General features: G+C 46.5%; 1 protein-coding gene across 1 annotated transcript in view; it reads left to right on the forward strand.

Moving 5' to 3' along the window:
- The window catches only part of AKAP6 (A-kinase anchoring protein 6), a 389,266-nt gene that overhangs the window by 177,878 nt on the left and 190,633 nt on the right, over positions 1–20,755 (forward strand). Inside the window, exon 6 of the mRNA XM_063947473.1 lies at positions 12,792–12,888. Coding sequence (XP_063803543.1) covers positions 12,792–12,888 — 97 coding nt within the window. The remainder of the gene's footprint in view (positions 1–12,791; positions 12,889–20,755) is intronic.

Raw genomic sequence — 20,755 nt, forward strand, 5'->3', positions numbered from 1 at the left:
TGAAGAGACCAAAGCCCAGCAGTGACATCAGGTTGTCCACAATATTGTCGTCCATCCACGTTGTCAGATTGTGTTTGGTCTGTGTCCCCGGAGGGGGCGCTAGTGGGTCAGTGGAGGTAGGAGGAAAGAAACGAGGAGGTTGTATCACGTTCTTGCGCATGAGCGCAATGGTATTTATTCAGCAGATGAGTATTAACAGAAATGCAGCAGAAATAATAATAATAATAGCAGATGGAAAAGTCAAACACTTGGAATGATAACAACAGTCTATGGCAATGGGTGATAGGTGAGTTGAGAAATCATATCCGGAAATATAACAACAGAATGAATGTCAATGAAAAGATACTGGTTTAGAAACCAGAGCCGGGTTTTTAAAACAGAGAACTAAGGCAGTGATGGAAATTGCAAACCTGAGCATTAGCAGGAGACCAACTCACAGTGCAGGTGATCAGGCACTGGCAGCAGCAAGCTGTGTCACAGGTGGAGGAATGAACACACCTGGAGTTTAGTCTTCAACCGCAGGCTGAAGCACACAAGGTTGTGATGAGTGTGAAGCCCAATGCAGGTTGCCGGTATTGCTGAGCCTTGAAGTTCCACGGGAGCAAGCAGAATCACCAGGAGTATAAGTTCTAGCAGGAACTCAGGAGAGACAGGAGCTGATCCTTTCATGCAGGTAGTCAGAATGACACAAAGTCCAGGATGCCTGTGAGGTGAAACTGTAGCCTCCTATATACCCCATGGTGTGCAGGGATTGGATGGAGGAAAGGAAAGTGGGTGCGGCCACGCACCGGATTGGCCGCAGCATACTAGCTTGTTTGGAGACTGTCATGGCGGCGCCCACGCCGCGGCCTAGCGGGGACGCGGCGCGCACACGCCTGCTGGCTCAGGAGTACCCCCAGGATCCAGATGATGACCCATGGCAGGGGCATAGGTGACAGGTGACCGCAGGGAGCCAGGACGGAGTCCGCAGCGGCGGACGGATGCCAGCCTGGTGAGTCGATTCCTGACAGTACCCCCTCCTTTAGGGGTGGACACCGAACACCCACGTGGTTTGGAGGGATGAGTGCTGTGGAAGACACGGACCAACCTAGGAGCATGGACATCAGATGAATACACCCAGCTTCTCTCCTCTGGGCCATAACCGAACCAATCGACCAGGTACTGGAGACGTCCATACCGGCAACGAGAGTCCAGAATCTTGTTGATCTCAAATTCCACGCCCCGCTGAGTTCGAACCTTGGGACCTGCTGGAAGAGTATTCTGAAAGCGGTTTAGGACTAGAGGTCTGAGGAGAGAAATGTGAAAGGCATTAGGAATACGAAGTGAAGGTGGTAATTTCAACTTGTAAGCCACTGGGTTGATGACACTCTCAATAGGGTAAGGACCAATAAAGCGTGGTGCGAACTTCATGGAAGGAACCCTGAGACGAAGGTTGCGGGTTGATAACCAAACCCTGTCCCCCGGTTTCAAATGGGGAACCGCACGTCTCTTACGGTCGGCATAGATCTTGTATCGACTGGAGGCTTTTTTGAGGGAAACGTGAATTCTTTTCCAAATGGAGGAAAACTGGGTCAGAGCAGTAGTGGCAGCAGGAACATCTATGTGAGGAAGTTCTTGAAATTCAGGTACTCGGGGATGTTGCCCATAGACTGCAAAGAATGGTGTCGTGTCTGTAGCAGTGTGGTAACGAAAGTTATGGGCAAACTCGGCCCATGGGAGCAGATTAAACCAATCATCCTGGGAGGATGTCACATATAGCCGTAGGAAAGTCTCAAGTTCCTGATTGACTCTCTCTGTCTGCCCATTCGTCTGAGGATGGTATGAAGACGAGAATTTCAATTTTATCTGCATGGCAGAACAGAGGGCCCTCCAAAACCTTGCTACAAACTGTACCCCCCGATCAGATATTATTTCGGAGGGTAACCCGTGTAAACGGAAGATCTCCTGTAGAAAGATCTGGGCTAGTTTCGGGGCAGAAGGGAGACCCTGGAGAGGAACGAAATGAGCCATCTTGGAAAATCTGTCCACTACAACCCAAATAGTGTTATGTCCCTGAGAAGGTGGAAGATCAGTGATAAAGTCCATTGATAGATGAGACCAAGGACGACTAGGGACTGATAAGGGTTGCAACTGACCTGCTGGAGACTGACGAGGAGTCTTGTGCTGCACACATTTAGGACAGGATGCCACGAAATCCTGGATGTCCACTTTCATCTTCGGCCACCAATATGACGCAGAAAGGAACTTGAATGTCTTCAGGACACCAGGATGACCAGTAAACTTGGATTGGTGGGCCCAAGCTAGCAACTTGGGACGGAGTTCTGGGGAAACAAAAGTCTTACCCGGAGGTGGAGCTGGAGAAACTTGAGAGGTAGCGAAAACCACGGGACTCAGGATGGAATGTGGCACAGAGTCAGATGTTCCCTCTTCTGATTCCATGGACCGAGATAATGCGTCGGCTTTCACATTCTGTGAACCTGGGCGGAAATGAAGCCTAAAATTAAAACGAGAGAAAAACATAGCCCACCTGGACTGGCGAGGGTTAAGGCACTGAGCTGCTTTTAGGTATAGCAGGTTCTTATGATCCGTGAAGATGTTAAACGGATGTTTGGCCCCTTCTAGGAGATATCTCCATTCCTCGAGAGCCAGTTTGATTGCTAATAACTCTTGATCTCCCACGGAGTAGTTAGCTTCTGCAGGAAGAAACTTGCGAGAGTAGAATCCACAAGGGTGGACTTTCCCATCAGATCCCTTCTGGGAGAGAACAGCTCCAACCCCAACATTAGAGGCATCTACCTCCAACTCGAACGGCCTGTTGACATCTGGCTGTGACAGCACTGGAGCAGACATAAAGGCTAACTTGATCTTCCGGAAGGCTGCCAAGGCTTCTTCTGACCAGTTGGAATGATCTGCCCCTTTCCGAGTCAGGTTGGTAATAGGAGCGATGAGAGTGGAGAATCCTCGAATAAATTTTCTATAATAGTTGGCAAAACCCAGGAACCGCTGGATAGATTTGAGGGAGTTTGGAATGGACCAATTGGCAATGGCTTCCAATTTTGCCGGGTCCATCTGAAGATCCGATCCGGAAATTATATACCCCAGGAAGGGTATAGAGGGAACTTCGAAGGTGCATTTGGATAACTTCCCGTAGAGACGGTTCTCACGAAGACGTCGGAGAACTTCACAGACTTGTAGGCGATGAGATGAAAGGTCTTGAGAAAAGATAAGAATATCATCTAAGTAAACAACGAGGTACTTATACAGGACATCACGAAAAATTTCGTTCACGAAGTGTTGGAATACCGCTGGAGCATTACTCAACCCAAATGGCATTACCAGGTATTCATAATGGCCGTCACGAGTGTTGAAGGCTGTCTTCCACTCGTCACCACTCCGGATTCTGATGAGATTATAGGCACCGCGGAGATCTAACTTGGTGAAGATGCGAGCCCCCTTAACTCTATCAAACAGTTCGGTAATGAGTGGTAAAGGATAACTATTCTTGACGGTAATGTCGTTGAGACCCCGATAGTCAATGCATGGACGCAGTCCTCCATCCTTCTTTTTGACAAAGAAGAAACCTGCGCCAGCGGGTGATGATGACGGACGGATGAATCCTTTCTGAAGATTCTCTCTAATGTAGTTACTCATCGCCTCTGTTTCAGGAACAGACAAAGGATAGGTGCGCCCCCTGGGTGGCTTCTTGCCAGGAAGGAGATCAATGGGACAATCCCATTCCCTATGGGGCGGCAGGATATCAGCAGCTTTTTCGCAGAAGACGTCTGCGAAGTCTTGATAAACTGCTGGGAGACTTAGCTGTGACTTCACTTCGGTGGACTTAAGAGGACACACTTGGGCTAAGCAGGAATGATGACAGTGGGAACCCCATGAGGTAAGCTGCAACGTTGTCCAGTCAAACTGTGGGTTATGTAGCTGGAGCCATGGCATGCCCAAGACAATCTCCTGGGTGGCTTGAGGAATGACCAGGAACTTGATAATTTCTGAATGGAGAAATCCAACTCCCAGAACCACTGGGGTAGTTTGATGTGAAATGTTCCCTTTGGAGATTCTACTACCATCCACAGCAGTGATGTATACAGGACAAGAAAGTTCACAGGTAGACAGGCAAAATTTGTTTACCGCAGCTTGGGTGATAAAATTTCCTGCAGCACCGCAGTCCACTAATGCTGACGCAGACTGGAGCCCAACGGAAGTTTCTAGCGTCACTGGAATAATGAGATCTTGTTGAGAAGGAGCTTGACTGAATGATCCTAACTTGACTCCTCCCTTACAAGTCAGGATCTGGCGTTTCCCGAACGCATCGTGCAGGAGTTAATCTGATGACCCGCAGCAGCACAGTATAGGCAGAGCCTCTCTCGTATTCTCCTTGCCCGTTCCTCAGGGGTTAGGCGGAACCTATTTACCTGCATAGGCTCGTCAGAAGGAGAAGGAGGCTGGAACTGTACGGGGGGTATGAACCTTATTCTGCGAGGCTCACTCCGAGCGCGTTCATTATTGCGTTCGCGGATGCGAGAGTCCAGCTTTATACACAGGGAGATCAAGTCAGACAGTTGAACAGGAATGTCACGGGTTGCCAGTTCGTCCTTGATCCGATCCGAAAGTCCGTGCCAGAAGGTTGCTACCAGAGCTTGGTTGTTCCATTGGACCTCTGCAGCCAACGTCTGGAACTGGATGACATACTGTCCCATGCTTCGGTTACCTTGACGAATTTGGATCAGGTCTGCCGAAGCTGATGTTGCACGACCAGGCTCGTCAAAGATCCGTTTAAAGGTTGACACGAAGTCAGAGTAGTTATTGATCAGGGGGTCAGCACGTTCCCACAGAGGAGACACCCAATTCAAAGCAGATCCAGAGAGTAAGGAAATGATGTAGGCAACCTTGGACCTTGGTGTAGGAAAGTTATGTGGCAATAACTCAAACTGTATTTCGCACTGGTTAAGGAACCCGCGACATAATTTAGGACTGCCATCATATTTGCTCGGCACGGGCAGGTGCAGACGTGACACTGGAGCTGATGCAGCCGACACAGAAGAACTTACAGCACTGGCAGGTGCTGGGGTAACAGTAGGTGAGAGTACACTTGGCAGGGACTGCTGCAGTGTATCCAATCGGGAGGACATCCCTTGTAGAAAGTGAAGCAACTGCTGCTGCGCAACCTCTTGACCATCCAGACGGGAGACCAGATTTTGCAAGGCCTCTGACCCCACACTCCGTCCACCATCCGAGTCCATCGATCCTGGACTTACTGTCAGATTGTGTTTGGTCTGTGTCCCCGGAGGGGGCGCTAGTGGGTCAGTGGAGGTAGGAGGAAAGAAACGAGGAGGTTGTATCACGTTCTTGCGCATGAGCGCAATGGTATTTATTCAGCAGATGAGTATTAACAGAAATGCAGCAGAAATAATAATAATAATAGCAGATGGAAAAGTCAAACACTTGGAATGATAACAACAGTCTATGGCAATGGGTGATAGGTGAGTTGAGAAATCATATCCGGAAATATAACAACAGAATGAATGTCAATGAAAAGATACTGGTTTAGAAACCAGAGCCGGGTTTTTAAAACAGAGAACTAAGGCAGTGATGGAAATTGCAAACCTGAGCATTAGCAGGAGACCAACTCACAGTGCAGGTGATCAGGCACTGGCAGCAGCAAGCTGTGTCACAGGTGGAGGAATGAACACACCTGGAGTTTAGTCTTCAACCGCAGGCTGAAGCACACAAGGTTGTGATGAGTGTGAAGCCCAATGCAGGTTGCCGGTATTGCTGAGCCTTGAAGTTCCACGGGAGCAAGCAGAATCACCAGGAGTATAAGTTCTAGCAGGAACTCAGGAGAGACAGGAGCTGATCCTTTCATGCAGGTAGTCAGAATGACACAAAGTCCAGGATGCCTGTGAGGTGAAACTGTAGCCTCCTATATACCCCATGGTGTGCAGGGATTGGATGGAGGAAAGGAAAGTGGGTGCGGCCACGCACCGGATTGGCCGCAGCATACTAGCTTGTTTGGAGACTGTCATGGCGGCGCCCACGCCGCGGCCTAGCGGGGACGCGGCGCGCACACGCCTGCTGGCTCAGGAGTACCCCCAGGATCCAGATGATGACCCATGGCAGGGGCATAGGTGACAGGTGACCGCAGGGAGCCAGGACGGAGTCCGCAGCGGCGGACGGATGCCAGCCTGGTGAGTCGATTCCTGACACACGTCTCCGTAAAGCAGAGGACGGATGACCCTGTAATGACTGACCCTGCGCTGCCCAGAAGGAGGGATAGTTCATCGAACTTGTTGGCCAGTGAGTGCACGTTCAAGAGCAGGATCGCGGGAAGTGCATACCGGTGCCCTCGCCACCGCCACCTCACTAGGGCGCCTGCCTGACAGCCACTCCTCTGAGACCAGGTCCTTCTACTAGGGCCGACATGAGGGCCTCCATCATTCTCTTTCCAGGGCTGCCAATCCACCTGCCAGTCGCCGCCCGGGCTGCGGGGGGCCGTGGACGCTCGGTCATCCACTTCGGCGTACACAACGTCTGCATCTCTGCCACACAGGGCAACGAGGGCTGCAAGGGCCGCTGATCCGCCCGCCGATGGGCCCAAACATGCTTAGGAGGGCTTCCCTGGTGTATTTGGTCACCTGTGGGGTAGACAAGGGCAGGGGAAAGCAAGGGGAAACAGGTATTTTGGCTGAGCTGCATAGTTCCGAGGCAGCCATCTGCGCCATCTTGGATTGTAATCGCTATAATCGTTATTGCTATAACCTATTGCTGCTCTTTATTCTAATGGGTATATTTGAAACAAGTGATAAATAAAAAAAACTTTGCTTTTTTTGTTGCTGATTTAGTCAATTATTCCAGGACAAAGCAGGCTTCTGGAAAGGTATTAGAATCCAATCCTATTGTGTAGGTGTGAAAGATCTCAGTGTGAGAGGCCTTTGAAGTAGTGATAACATGTGTCCTGGGGAATGGCTCCTGCAATTTGAAATGAACAGTGACCCTTCAGCAATTCAGAGCCTGAAAGTGAATATACTGTATATTAGTTGATTAATACAAGAAGTCAGAGTTATTTGTTGCTCAGAGAACAGAGGTGAATGATGTCTAAGTGAGGGGCTGGATGGAGCCAAAGATAGGTTGTAGTCCACAGTACCTTGTCTGGTATGTCCAATGCAGAGTACAGTAGATTCCAGACTGATGGACTTCTCAGTGGAGAGATGCAGAGGTTTCAATCTAGTGTGTATCTCAGCGCAGGAATGCAATCCATTGGTTTTGATGAGATGTGTGCACCAGTCGTGGCTCGTACCACATAGTGTGAGGGGGCTACTGTGCTGATGTTTGGTCAGAGGTCTGCACTGTGTGCATGTGCAATGTATCTGAAAGATGCTACAACTTGCACATGCAAGCAAAGGGCTGCAGCCAGGGGCGCCGCCAGCTGTGCTGGGCCCAGGTAATGGGAGGGGGCATGACCAATTCAGGGAGGTGTGGCTATCCCCCTCCTTATGAAATATTAAAAATATTATTTAATGTGCGCCTGCGATGCACTGGACAGGGGGCATGTGGGAAGGTGGGCGGGGGGAGGCTGGGTGCGATCGATCACCACCCGCACATCAGTGAGAGAGAGGAATGACTGCTGCTTGCGGCAGCCTCTCTCCCCAGTGCAGCACATAGCAGCAGCTGCTTCTCTATCTCCCCGCCCCAAGTTGCCGATGTCTACAATGGGGAAGGGGAGGCAGCAGGACCCAGGTTCCCCCGGGCTCCTCCAACAGGCCCGGGTAAAAAGAACCTGCCCCCTTTCGGCGCCACTGGCTGCTGCCCCTAAATGTCAAGAAAATCTGTTTGAAAGGCAGGGTAGTGTGTTCCTATTGGAAGCATTCTCACTACAAATCACAATACAGACTGGCAGTCCCACGGAGAACAGAACACCTCCCCTGGGACTGCCTTTCTGGCATTTGATTAGCAGGTTAAAGGCATTGCCACTGCCACGGAAGACACCCAGTGTACAGACTCACTGGCTAACTTCACTGGGGTGGCTGATTTTATTGGGGGTGCTGCAGCTCCTAGATAAAATCCGCCACTGGTGTGCACACTCAGTAATTAGGTATGTGTTGGGTGTGGTACAAAATGTTGATATTCATAATATCAACACCAGAATAGAGATGTTTTTGAATGTTGATAGTCGACATGTTGACTATGCGGTTTTCAATTGCCAAGGTAAGTATCCCTAACCCTAACCACAGCCTAGCTCTAGCTGCAACTGATACCTAATCACAATCCCTAATCCTAATAACCTAACTGTAGCCCTAAAATCATTACAAATTTGCTGTAAACATTCACAATGTCAACATTATTTCATGCCGACAATCTGCTCTGGTCAAAATTCTGAACTTATGCTGTATGTGTCTAATTACAACAATGCTTATTTAACACAGATTTACTTAAAGCTCAAACCTAACCTGTAAAGATAAGCAAATGGCACCATGAATTCATAACAACTATGGTATTTATACTACACTATGTATATTTTGTCATACACTGATAACAATATTGTATGTTCCAGCTGGATAAAGTATCCTATGATGAATACACACAAAAAACTGAATTCAGAGTTGTACATAAAGGGCCCTACACACTGGCTGATAAAATGCAAAATATGAACGTTTTCGTTCATTAATGAACACAAACTCGTTCATATCGTGCAGTGTGTAGGCACCAACGACCTCGCGCTCATTAATCCTTGGTGCCCCATCGCTTATGCATGCAGGCCTATAAGGACGAGATTGTTTATATTAGCATGCATTGCTATGGAGCCGGGTGACGGTGGGAGTGAAGAAACTTCACTCCCCCTGTCACCTCCCCTCGCCGCCCGGGTCGCCCGTCAGCCGTATCCGGGCAGATCGGTAAGTGTGTAGGGCCCTTAAAAGTTTTGGCTTATGTGTGTATGGGCGTCTTTTGCAATAACCATATTTTTTATGTAAGCAAATTATACTTATAGTACAACTCCTTAAATCAAGGAGCTGTAATGAAGGATGAAGGGAGGTGTACATGCAGCCAAAGTACAGTTTGGGCATGCTAATGGGAATGCACCAGATGGCTGTCTAAAAGACTCATACGTGAGGACCTTGGCTTGTGAGTTCTCAAACTATGATGCAGCTAATAATGATGATGACAGCTACGTCTTATTCACCAAATACATCCAAGGTTTTAACACACATGGGGCCCTGTGCCTGCCCTCCCCCACAGCTTGTGACATCATGACATCACAACTAGGGGGCAGGGCCACTGGGACTAGGAAGTAGCTGAGCGACTGGAGCCTCCTAAGGATGCCCCGGTCTTCTCTCTAGGCCACCACCTTGCAAGCCAATTTCTGGTGCTACACAGGAGTGACTCTGCCACTCCCTAAAGCCCTATCCACTGGGCAGCCGAACAGCTCGTCCAATTTAATAGGCCCCCATATATTGCCGATATATTACTGCTATTTCCCGATACCCCGACGGCCGGGTCAGGGAATCGGCTATATTAACCGTGTTTAAAAATCTAGATTTCTCGATCCCGACCAAAAACAGTCAGAATCGGCAAATCAGGAATTTTTTTAAATTAATGCCATTGGGGAAACAGGTCTTTATTTACAGTACTGGACACACCAAGTTTTGCAAATGTAGTAAATATATAAACCTCCTATTGGCTGAGGATTGCCTTACTTAAGCATCAGTGATAATAATCAAATTAACGCAACTGAAATAAAGACACAGAGACATAAATTTGGCAGAAACCTGTAAGCTTTTTATTTAAATGGTATATAAATAATCTATCTGCTGTATGAAGTCCAAGGATAGTATGGTGGCAACTAAATAATGGCTAGAATCAGCCCAATCCAACTGCACTATAGGCACTAGTAATCAGAGAAAAACCGGATAGACAAAATGTAGAAAAAAGGTATCCACTTGAACTCTCTAACATGACTACCCACCCAGAAGGGTGATGAGGCTGCCACCTGTCAGAGTGGGATGCAGTCATTTACCTCCAATCAAAATCCTGACGATCTAAATCCCGACAGCAATTGACCGACGGTCAAAATCCCAACATGAACAAAATACCGACATTTAAAATACAGACAAGGTCAAAATACCGACATGTAAAATGCCGATAGGTCAAAATGCCGACATGAGTTTTTCATGATTTTTTCATTGAAACCGACTTGTTCATACTTTACGATCCCAGTGGACCTGGAGGGGGAATATAATAGTGTGCCGAGCGCAGCAAGGCTCCGTGCCCGAAGCATGGCGAGCGCAGCGGTACACTTATATGCTGTCCATGTCGGTCTATGTCGACACACACAAAACAATGAAAACGTATGTCGGTATTTTGACCTGTCGGCATTTTACATGTCGGTATTTTTACCTTGTCGGTATTGTAAATGTCGGTATTTTGTCCATGTCGGGATTTGACCTTGTCTGGGTTTTTGACCGTGGGTCAATTGCTGTTGGGATTTCAACCGCCAGGATTTTGATTGGAGGTGTGTAGCTAGCATAAACTGTACACATAAAAATTGGTAAAAATTTCAAAAGGGGGCGTGGCCACAGGTAAAAGGGTGTGGCCACACCCCTTTTCCTGTACTTTCAATGGAAGTTTGGAGAGCCAAAAATCGGTACAGACCATAAAAAAAATGTGCTGTACCTGCCAAAAAGGTACAGTTGGAGGGTATGCAACTACCACTACCACTAATACAAGTTTTACCACATAACCGTTTCGGTGACCTGCCATGCTTTCCTAGCTACAATAAGAAACCACCAAACCAGAAATATGGAAGTTGGAAGGGATGGTGGAAAGACATGTTCTCAAAAGGTTGGTCCCAGACTCACAAAGCTCTAAGATACTGCTAGAACAACACCCTTGCATCCTATAGGACCACTGTATCAGATGTTTCCCCACAGGCCCGCCCCCTGCCTTGGGGACTACAACACTCTGTTCTCATGCAATCATTCCGTTCCCTGTAAAAGTGCTGTGGCTAGTAGGATTACAGTGTAGTGTTTTTTTCTTAAATGAAAGCATGCTTCCTGCTCAGTTTGGGAAGGGGAAGACTGCTGATATATTTATTAGTGTTGACTGTAACAAAGTTAATATTTTGTATATCTTGTTCGATTTGCATTTCACAGGCTTTAAACGACTTGGGTACTTCTTTTCTACACTTTCCTGCCATTTACTTTATTGCGTACAAATTGTGTATACATCTCCTGTTGAATTCCTGGCACATCTGCTCATTAATTGCATGGCAAGGAAGCCACATGGCAAATGCTATTCTTTTCTCCAGTCCAATGGTGGATTGGGATGGAAAACCAGCCTGGGAAATTTATGGAAGCAGCTCTAATGGGGGTGCGTCTGATGAGGGGGTGGGGATTTGTTGAGGGGGGCGGGATCCCTCCTCATAGGGCCTGATTATATGTAAATGCGACCTTCCTTGTGTCTTTTGCTGCAGACTAGGGGCGGATTGGGAACTAATTGTGATAGCAGGTAACGCTTACTCCGCTTCAAGTGGCACCCAATGCGGTCCATAGAAGCTGGCTTGTTGATTGCGCGCATGCTCAGATCGCGATGTCGGATATGTGCAGACTAGACCTCTTGTGAATCTGTGTAGGAGTCACCGCAGGCTAGTACACGTCCCTCCCAACTCTACACGTCCCTCCCAACTCTAAATCTCTCTGCGCATGATAAATATGCCGGACTGCAGTGCGACATGCTCTCTTCATTTTTCATTTTGCTCCCAAAAATATGAATGAGGCCCTACATGAGCATTACTGTAATTCGACACATAGGGCCTAATACAGAGTTGTTCGCAGCAGCAAATTTGTTAGCAGTTGGTCAAAACCATGTGCACTGCAGGAGGGGGGGGGGGGGGGGCAGATATAACATGTGCAGAGAGAGTTAGATTTTGGAGGGGTGTGTTCAAACTGAAATCTAAATTGCTGTGTAAAAATAAAGCAGGCAGTATTTACCCTGCACAGAAACAATATAACCCACCCAAATCTAACTCTCTCTGCACGTGTTATATCTGCCCCCATGCCCACCCACCCCTCCCCCCCACACACACACGCAAGGTGCACATGGTTTTGACCAACTGCTGACAAATTTGCTGCTGTGATCAACTCTGAATTACCCCCATAGTTACTGGGAGGACGGTGCACATTACCAATAATTCCTTTTATGGGTCCTGACTTGTACCGAGGGATTCCTGCTAAAACCTTAATGCGAGTAACATACTGTAACATTGAATATAGCAGTATTTTTTGTGTGTATGATCTTGTATCCTTGTTTAAAAAGATAAAATCTGATCTAGAACCATTTTTTTTTTTTGTAATATATAATTTGTGTCTGCCCAGTTAGTAATGCAAATCTCAGCAATAGGCCATCAGCACATGCTAGGATTTAGGAAGTGCTTCAGCAGCAGCTTGGTCCAAATTTGCTTTAAGTAGATAATATAGGGAGAGACTTATCAAAGCTTGGAGCTAGATAAAGTACCAACCAATCACCTCCTAACGATCATTTTTCAAAACATCCTGTAAAATGACAGTTACGAGCTGGTTGGTACTTTATCATGTACTCTTATCTCTCTAGCCAAGGCTTGATAAATCTCACCCATACTCTTATATTCAGCGATATTCTTTAGCAATGCAAAATCCGCCAGTGTTAAAATATTTCTGCACTTGGCGTCAAACTAATTAATTTGAATTGATCATTGCAGGATGGTGCTTGTAAGATGTGTCCCTCACTGCGGTCTTCCTTGTCTCTTGTAGAACTTTAAGCAGAGTGTGGATGGTCACTGTGCACTGAAGGATGCAGTCCTGGAAGAAGGCCACAGGCTGATGGAAGTGCTTGTATCTCACAGGCAAGGTAATAATGGGGACATTGCAGACACGCCATATGTCTGCTGTGGAGCTGCATGCCAGAAGACAGCAGGGGAGAGAGAGAGAGAGAGAGAGAGAGAGAGAGAGTGTGTGTGTGTGTGTGTGTGTGTGTGTGTGTGTGTGTGTGTGTGTGTGTGTGTGTGTGTGTGTGTGTGTGTGTGTGTGTGTGTACACGTTCTACATTACACTTATTCAAATTTAGGTTTTTAGTTACATATAACAATAGATGGTTATATGCACCTCATTTATTGAATCAATTAACGTTCGAATAGCTGCCGAAGAGGTCTGTCCTGTTGAAGACCAGATTTATGGCTTACGATAGCAGAATCTAGGACATTGGGGTGATGGTGAATAAATGTAGTAGGCAGCACTAGGCTCAGTGTCGGACTGGGGCATGAAGGGCCCACCGGGGGGATGCAGTGATAGGGGCCCATATTTAGGGGTGTGACAAGCTTACAAAGGGGGTGTGGCCAGCCTCCACAGAGGCTTGAAATACACAATAGTCTAGTGCAGTGTAATGCAACATATCTACCATGTATAATACAAGTGCACAGTCTGGAACCTGATCCCTAGCGGAAGGAATGGGCCCTCAGGCAGTGGGGCCTACCGGTGGTTTCCCTGGTACCCCTGTGGGCCAGTCCGATCCTGACTAGGCTGCAACTTGCAGGTTAAGTCATTTATACCATGGAGGATGAGGAGAGAATTTGAGAGTTTCCTATTACTCGCTTACAATAAAGTTACATTGTAAAAGCTCTCCAAAATGAAATGAAACATAATCAATTGATGTCACAGGTTAAGAAAAAGGAGTCATAACGGGATGTAGTTATGTGACCGGCGTTCAGGAGTCCGCCAGTTACAATACCGACGCAAGCATCCTGACCCCTCAAAATCTCGACAGTCGACATGCCGACTAACAGGGACTATTCCCAATCGTGGGTGTCCACGACACCCACAGAGTGGGAATAGAACCTGTGGCGGACGTAGCTCCCCACCAAGCCCGCAAGGGGCTTCGTTGCATTGTGCCATGATCGTGTCTCAGAAATGAGATTCACATTGGGGTTGCGGCCACCATGACATGAATGAGTGCGAATTGCGTCATCTTATCCCCAGGCAAGAGGCTGGCCATCTCTTTCGGGAGTCTGAGAGCCCGCAAAACTTTTGCACTCTGCTGGACATTTTGGCAAAAGTTGCCTATTATTGTCCTTAGTTATACAGTAGCTGCAATGTCCGTAGTGCCCTACAGGGACATTACAATTACGCGCAAGCAAATACAATGGTGTATATTCATTTGGCAGCAGGATTTTTGCTGTAAAACTTAATGCAGCTTTCACGACCAATTTTTTTTAATAGCGCAGCTTTGAGCAATCTTAATTCTCACGCTATCCAATTGAAAAAAAATCGGGCAAGATAATTTTTAAAAAAAATGGGTAAAGCAGTCTGGGGTACATTTACAAAGCAGTGATAAGAGTGGAGAAGTGAACCAGTGGAGAAGTTGCCCATGGCATTGGCAACCAATCAGCCCTGAAGTAACATCTATAATTTGCATAGTATAAAATTATACAGAGCTGCTGATTGGTTGATGGGGAAATTTCTCCACTGGCTCACTTCTCCGCTCTTATCACTGCTTAATAAATGTTCCCCTCTGACCCTAAAAAACGTCAAACAAATATTGGATAACAGTATAGGTGTCTATTACTGTAAGATGTTTCAAATGGTTGATTTGTGCATGTTTTAATAACAATGAACAAAATGATAGAAAGCTAAAATAATTTTCCTTAAAATAAATGTTGTAGGTTACATTTGGGTTGCATAAACATGCCCACAAGCTGATATTTGAGTCATTAGAACCAACTTTAAATTATAATCTTTAAAAAACACTGTAACTGCCACCTGCAATCTTTAAAACACGTGCACCAACTATACAACACCCCCATAGGCATATACTTGTCCCATATATTTTAACCCGTTATTCTGTACTTTGCAGAATATCACCCCAATAATGACATGTAATTATTGGCCTAATTAAGCTAAATGAAAACATACAATTACCTAATTAATCATTGGTTGGGGGAGGGGTACCCAGGGGTTCTGAATCAAGTCTGACTTTTTTTTTACTTTTTCCTTACTTTGCACCGGCTCTGGGGTCATGAGAAAACAAGCAGCAGCAAGTCCTATAGAAATTTCTGCAGCTTACATTCGCATGGCCAAATGAATCGCAGACCAACACAGCCGGTCACAATTTCTTGCCACGTGGGAAAAATGATATTACACGTTGAACTGAATATACCCCAATAAGTTCAAACAGACAGTACATAGGGAAGGGGATGGGTGGGGGGGAATAACACACACTGACATTTCCATGCAACAGAGTGACAGAGAATAACAATAGCAGTCAGTGACCAGGCAGGATCAGGAACTACAACGAGATAGGGAAGGCTAGGGTTAGTCCATAATGGTATTCAAGCAGAAGACTATTGGTTATTAGAACTGAGCTCAAATTGTGATCTTATCAAGCTCTTTATAGGCATGTACTGAAAGCTAGCCATGGTCATTTTAATATGGAAAATGTAACCAGATGCTACACAGCTAGAGACTAGAGGGCCCTACACACTTAAAGATCCACCGCCGAGCTGCCCGGGGGGGGGGGGGGGGGGGGGGGGGGTCAGGCAGTGACGGGGGGAGTGAAGTTATTTCACTCCCCCTGTCACACGGCTCCATAGAAATGCAGGCAAATATGGACGAGATTGTTCATACTGGCCTGCATGCACAGCCGACGGGGCACCAGCGATGAACGAGTGCGGCGCCGCGCATCGTTCATCGCTGGTGCCTCCACACTCAAAGATATGAACGGTATCTCGTTCATTAATGAACGAGATCGTTCATATCTTTGAGTGATATCGCCCAGTGTGTAGGGCCTATTACCCTCTGAGTTCCAAACCCATCATGGCGGGGGGAGGGGAGGGGGGAAAGCTTTACAGGGGCATAGTAGGATGATTTTTAGGTGCTCAATTTCTTAAACCTCAAATTTACCATTTTCATGAGGTTGGTTACCTTATTCCTCATTAAAAAAAACGGAACTATAAATAATTAGCATGAGACTCTGCTAGCGTCAGGCATCTACTGTATTTTGCATCTTTATTGTTGAAAATGTGCTCATTAATTTGATATACAGTATGACCCTTGTATTTCAGTGAGTATCTGAGTCTGTATACGAAGTGCTACAATGTAGCAGCTGTAGCTTTTTTTCAATACAAGTTCTGTTCTGCTCCGTATACAGACTCAGGGGTATATTCAATTCCTGTCTCCGTTTTTAGGGTGAATTTCGATTCGCCCTATTTAATGTAAGTGCCGTTTTTTAGACACCGTCGCCACCGATCCACCTGTTTTGGCGAATTTGCGGGCGTTTTCAACTGTTTTTTGTACCGTTTTCACCCATGCCAATTCGGCTTTAAAAGAAGTCGGCTTGGCATGTCCCGACGGCAAATTGAACGCGGAGGATCTGACAGTAATTAAATATACCCCTCAGTCACACGCAATATTCAAGTGTCATATAGCAAATGAATCAGCACAATCTGTTGCACGGGCCCTGTCAGCTCACTCCCACCGGGCATCTCCCGCTGCGTAGCATATTGCGGCTAGGTGTATGAGGACACATCTATACATAGCATTTACATGTTCGGGGCAGACAGTAGCGGATCTTGCCACGGGCAAGCAGGACTTTTGCTCGGGGCGCCGCCTTCTGGAGGGCGCCGCACCAGGGCAAGATCCGCTGCTGCTGTGCCCCCCCCTGCCCGCTGCTGCTGTGAAGGGAAACTAGAGTTTCCCTTCGTGGAGAGGTCCTTTACTATGCGGTGCGCGATGACGTCATCGCGCACCGCACATTAAAGGACCTCTCCACGAAGGGCTTCACAGCGGCCAGCGGCAGCGGGGGGCAGAGGGCACATTTCAGAGCGCTACAGTAGTCTGTACAGGGGGCGTAAATGACCACGCCCCCTGTACAAAGCCACGCCCCCCATTGCCGCCCGGGGCGCGCAAAGCCCCAGAACCGGCCCTGGGGGCAGAGCATATCTATGTGGGTTTCAAAGAATTTCTACTGGGGTGCAAAACACTTATGTTGGGGGTGGTAGAGGTTTTTACGAGAATAAACAATAGAATTCTTGCAAAATCAAATAAGGGAAGAAAATACATTAGCAAAGCAAATATAAAAGAAATGTAAAGGATGCAAGCGAAACTGTACTTTGTGCTTGATTCAGAAAGTTACATAAATGAAATTAATTATACACACACACACACACTCTCTCTCTCTCTCTCTCTCTCTCTCTCTCTCTCTCTCTCTCTCTCTCTCTCCCTCTCCCTCTCTGCATGGTGCAATAGAAATAAGTGGTGCCTTCAAAAGAAAACCTCCTACTAATGAATGGCCCATGGCCACCCATACTTCTACTTACAGCTAGATTCCAATAGAGGGCAGCATAGTCAGTGGCTATCTCACAGGGTAAAGATGGCACAGTCTGCCCTTTGTATGCAGTGAGGCTCCCAGCTGTGACTTGTTACTGAAGCATGAAATTCTGCATGAAATAATAATGACTTACAGGGAAGGCACACAGTGACGCTGAGTATCATACTGTGTGTCAGTAAATAACAAGCTGACTTCTGATGTATTATTAATATTTACATTAACACTGAGACCTCCACTTCCTGTGGCAGAAATTGTTATATACTATACACATATTACTCCCTGTGTTATGCATGGACTGGTCACTGATAGGTCTTCAAAGACAAGTCTCCATGCCAAGGCGTTGCACATATGGGCGTTCATTCCACGTGTTTAATGTGTCTTCTTAAAGACTATTAAACACACTTGTGACTAGCTGTACTCATTTACATAAACACAAATTTACAAATCTTTTACGGGCCATTTACAACTTTAGAATCATGGGTCAGATCTCTGTTAAGTCCTGCAGTAAGGGTATTCTATAATCATCATTCAGATCAGGGGACAGTGAAAATCCCTTTTTAAGTCAAGTATCAGACTTTCAATAACAAAATAACACATTGTTCCAACAAAAAAGAGTGTTTTCTTGATTGACTATTAGAATTAAATTAATTGTTTAGATTTGTTTGTACATAACTTGCTTTGCTAAGCATGTATTTATATGATCAGGCAGTAGTATTTATACTGGGATGCAACACAGAGTTGCACGCTGCTTGCAATTGTATCCAATGCAGAGCGCATAAGGGCCCTCATTCCAAGTTGATCGCTCGCTAGCAGTTTTTAGCAGCCGTGCAAACGCATAGTTGCCGCCCACTGGGGAGTGTATTTTCGCTTTGCAGGAGTGCAAACGCCTGTGCAGCAGTGCGCCTGCATACACATTTTGTGCAAAACAAGACCAGCCCTGTAGTTACTTATCCTGTGCGATGATTACTGCGACGAGTGACACGGTAATGACGTCAGATACCCGCCCAGCAAACGCCCGGCCACGCCTGCGTTTTTCCAAACACTCGCAGAAAACGGTCAGTTGACACCCAGAAACTCCCACTTCCTGTCAATCTCCTTGTGTCCGCCAGTGCGACTGAAAGCGTCGCTAGAACCTGTGCAAAACCACGATGCTCGTTGTACCCGTACGCCGCACGTGCGCATTGCGGTGCATACGCGTGCACAGATTTGCCATTTTTTTAACTGATCGCTATGCAGCGAACAACTCGGAATGAGGGCCAAGGATGGTAATTCAGAACTGATCGTAGCAGCAAATTTGTCAGCAGTTGGGCAAAACCATATGCACTGCAGGGGGGGGGGGGGGGCAGATATAACATTTGCAGAGAGAGTTAGATTTGGGTGGGTTATATTGTTTCTGTGCAGGGTAAATACTGGCTGCTTTATTTTTACACTGCATTTTAGATTTCAGTTTGAACACACCCCACCCAAATCTAACTCTCTCTGCACATGTTATATCTGCCCCCCCTGCAGTGCTCATGGTTTTACCCAACTGCTAACAAATTTGCTGCTACAATCAGGTCTGAATTAGGGTGTGTACACATTGTGAGATCCTTGCTATGCCCGATTATCACTTGCGATTTCCCTTGAACTCCCCGGAGCCCAGATAGTACAGATTTTTTACTAACTTTTCTTGAGATATGGACTATGTGTGCTTACGATTTTGGCTTATGTGAGATGTCATTGACATGTGAGATGACCTAGATAGTACACTGATCTAGCAAGGATTGACTTGCCTGCACAGTCTATCTTTTCTTGCGATGCCGACCTGGCGGGACCGCGCATCGGGATCGCAAGGTGACTTTCACCTTGCGATCTGCACTAACTTTTCTTGCGATTTTGACTATATAGTCAAAATCGAAAGAAAATATCTCACCGTGTGTACACACCCTTAGGCCCAAGAAACCTTTATCTTGTCACTAGATAACAAAAATAAACAACATAGCCTGATGATATAAATACTTGGCCAATGCAATGAAGGCTACTGAAGGTGGATGATTAATTTAAAATGTCCCTTTATAGTTCTGTGTTATTTTCCGTTGCAAACCGTGCCATCAGCAGATAGAAGTAATATTTAATGGTCAATCTTTTTTCCTGTCTGCATATCCATGACTAAATAGAAATTAGGATGCAGTTTACCATTGAGCGGCTGGAGAGCACTTTTTATTTTTTACGGGGAGAGTTGGCAGGAGACACAGCAGTCCTGGCTTTCTATATGCCGACACATTTTGTCACAGGTAGTTATTTGCAACTGATTTACAACATTCTTAATGGACTATGTCAGACGGAGAACGCCAGCTGTACGCCTCTGTAGAGGTTAAAGTGTCCTCCACCTTTGTGATGGTGCTAACAATTCTGGCATTGCTGCAGATGTTTACTAAATGGCCACAGCTGTTTGTAGTAAATAGCCATTCAAGGTAAACAGCACTTTTTAATTGCATTTACCTTTCTAAATATACCCCATATGATCAAGATATTTACAACCCATGAGCTCTGCAGGCGGCGGAGCAAGACACAAGCACAAAGCACCTGTACAGCACTGCAGCCCTATCTGTGCGCACTGCAGGTGGCCCACACTATAAGGCTCATCTAGAGTGGCAGTGATCTCATAGGATGCACAGGACTACTTCTGTGTAAGTGCATCTCATGCAGTAGGAAGCTGCATCTGCATAAGACATAGGAGTCAGGTATTTTAAATGGCAAGGGTTACTTACTTGTTGTTATTATTTACTGTTATCCACCACAAGGCGTCCACAGCACTTTACATAAGGGGTAATTCTGAGTTGATCGCAGCAGGATTTTTGTTAGCAGTTGGGCAAAACCATGTGCACTGCAGGGGAGGCAGATATAACATGTGCAGAGAGAGTTAGATGTGGGTGGGTTATTTTGTTTCTGTGCAGGGTAAATACTGGCTGCTTTATTTTTACACTGCAATTTAGATTGCAGATTGAACACACCCCACCCAAATCTAATTCTCTCTGCACATGTTATATCTGCCCCCCCTGCAGTGCACATGGTTTTGCCCGACTGCTAACAAAAATCCTGCTACGGTCAACTCAGAATTACCCCCTTAGTGCACAAACAAAAGCAGTGCAAACAAAACAAATTAATTAAAAAGAACAAAACAGTGCATATCGGGGCTAATTCAGATCTGATCGCCGCTGTGCATTTTCGCACAGCCAGCGATCAGGTCTGAACTGCGCATGCGTATGCACTGCAGTGTGCTTGTGCATGCCAGAGATGCGATCGGCATCTCAGCCCAGCGATCGCCTCTGCCTGATTGACAGGCAGAGACGTTTGCTGGGCGGGAGGGGACGGGTCGGCTGCACGCATGTACCTGTGTATTGCTTTGTTTCTTGGT

Source organism: Pseudophryne corroboree, chromosome 12 (assembly GCF_028390025.1).
Source record: "Pseudophryne corroboree isolate aPseCor3 chromosome 12, aPseCor3.hap2, whole genome shotgun sequence".
NCBI classification, from domain to species: domain Eukaryota; kingdom Metazoa; phylum Chordata; class Amphibia; order Anura; family Myobatrachidae; genus Pseudophryne; species Pseudophryne corroboree.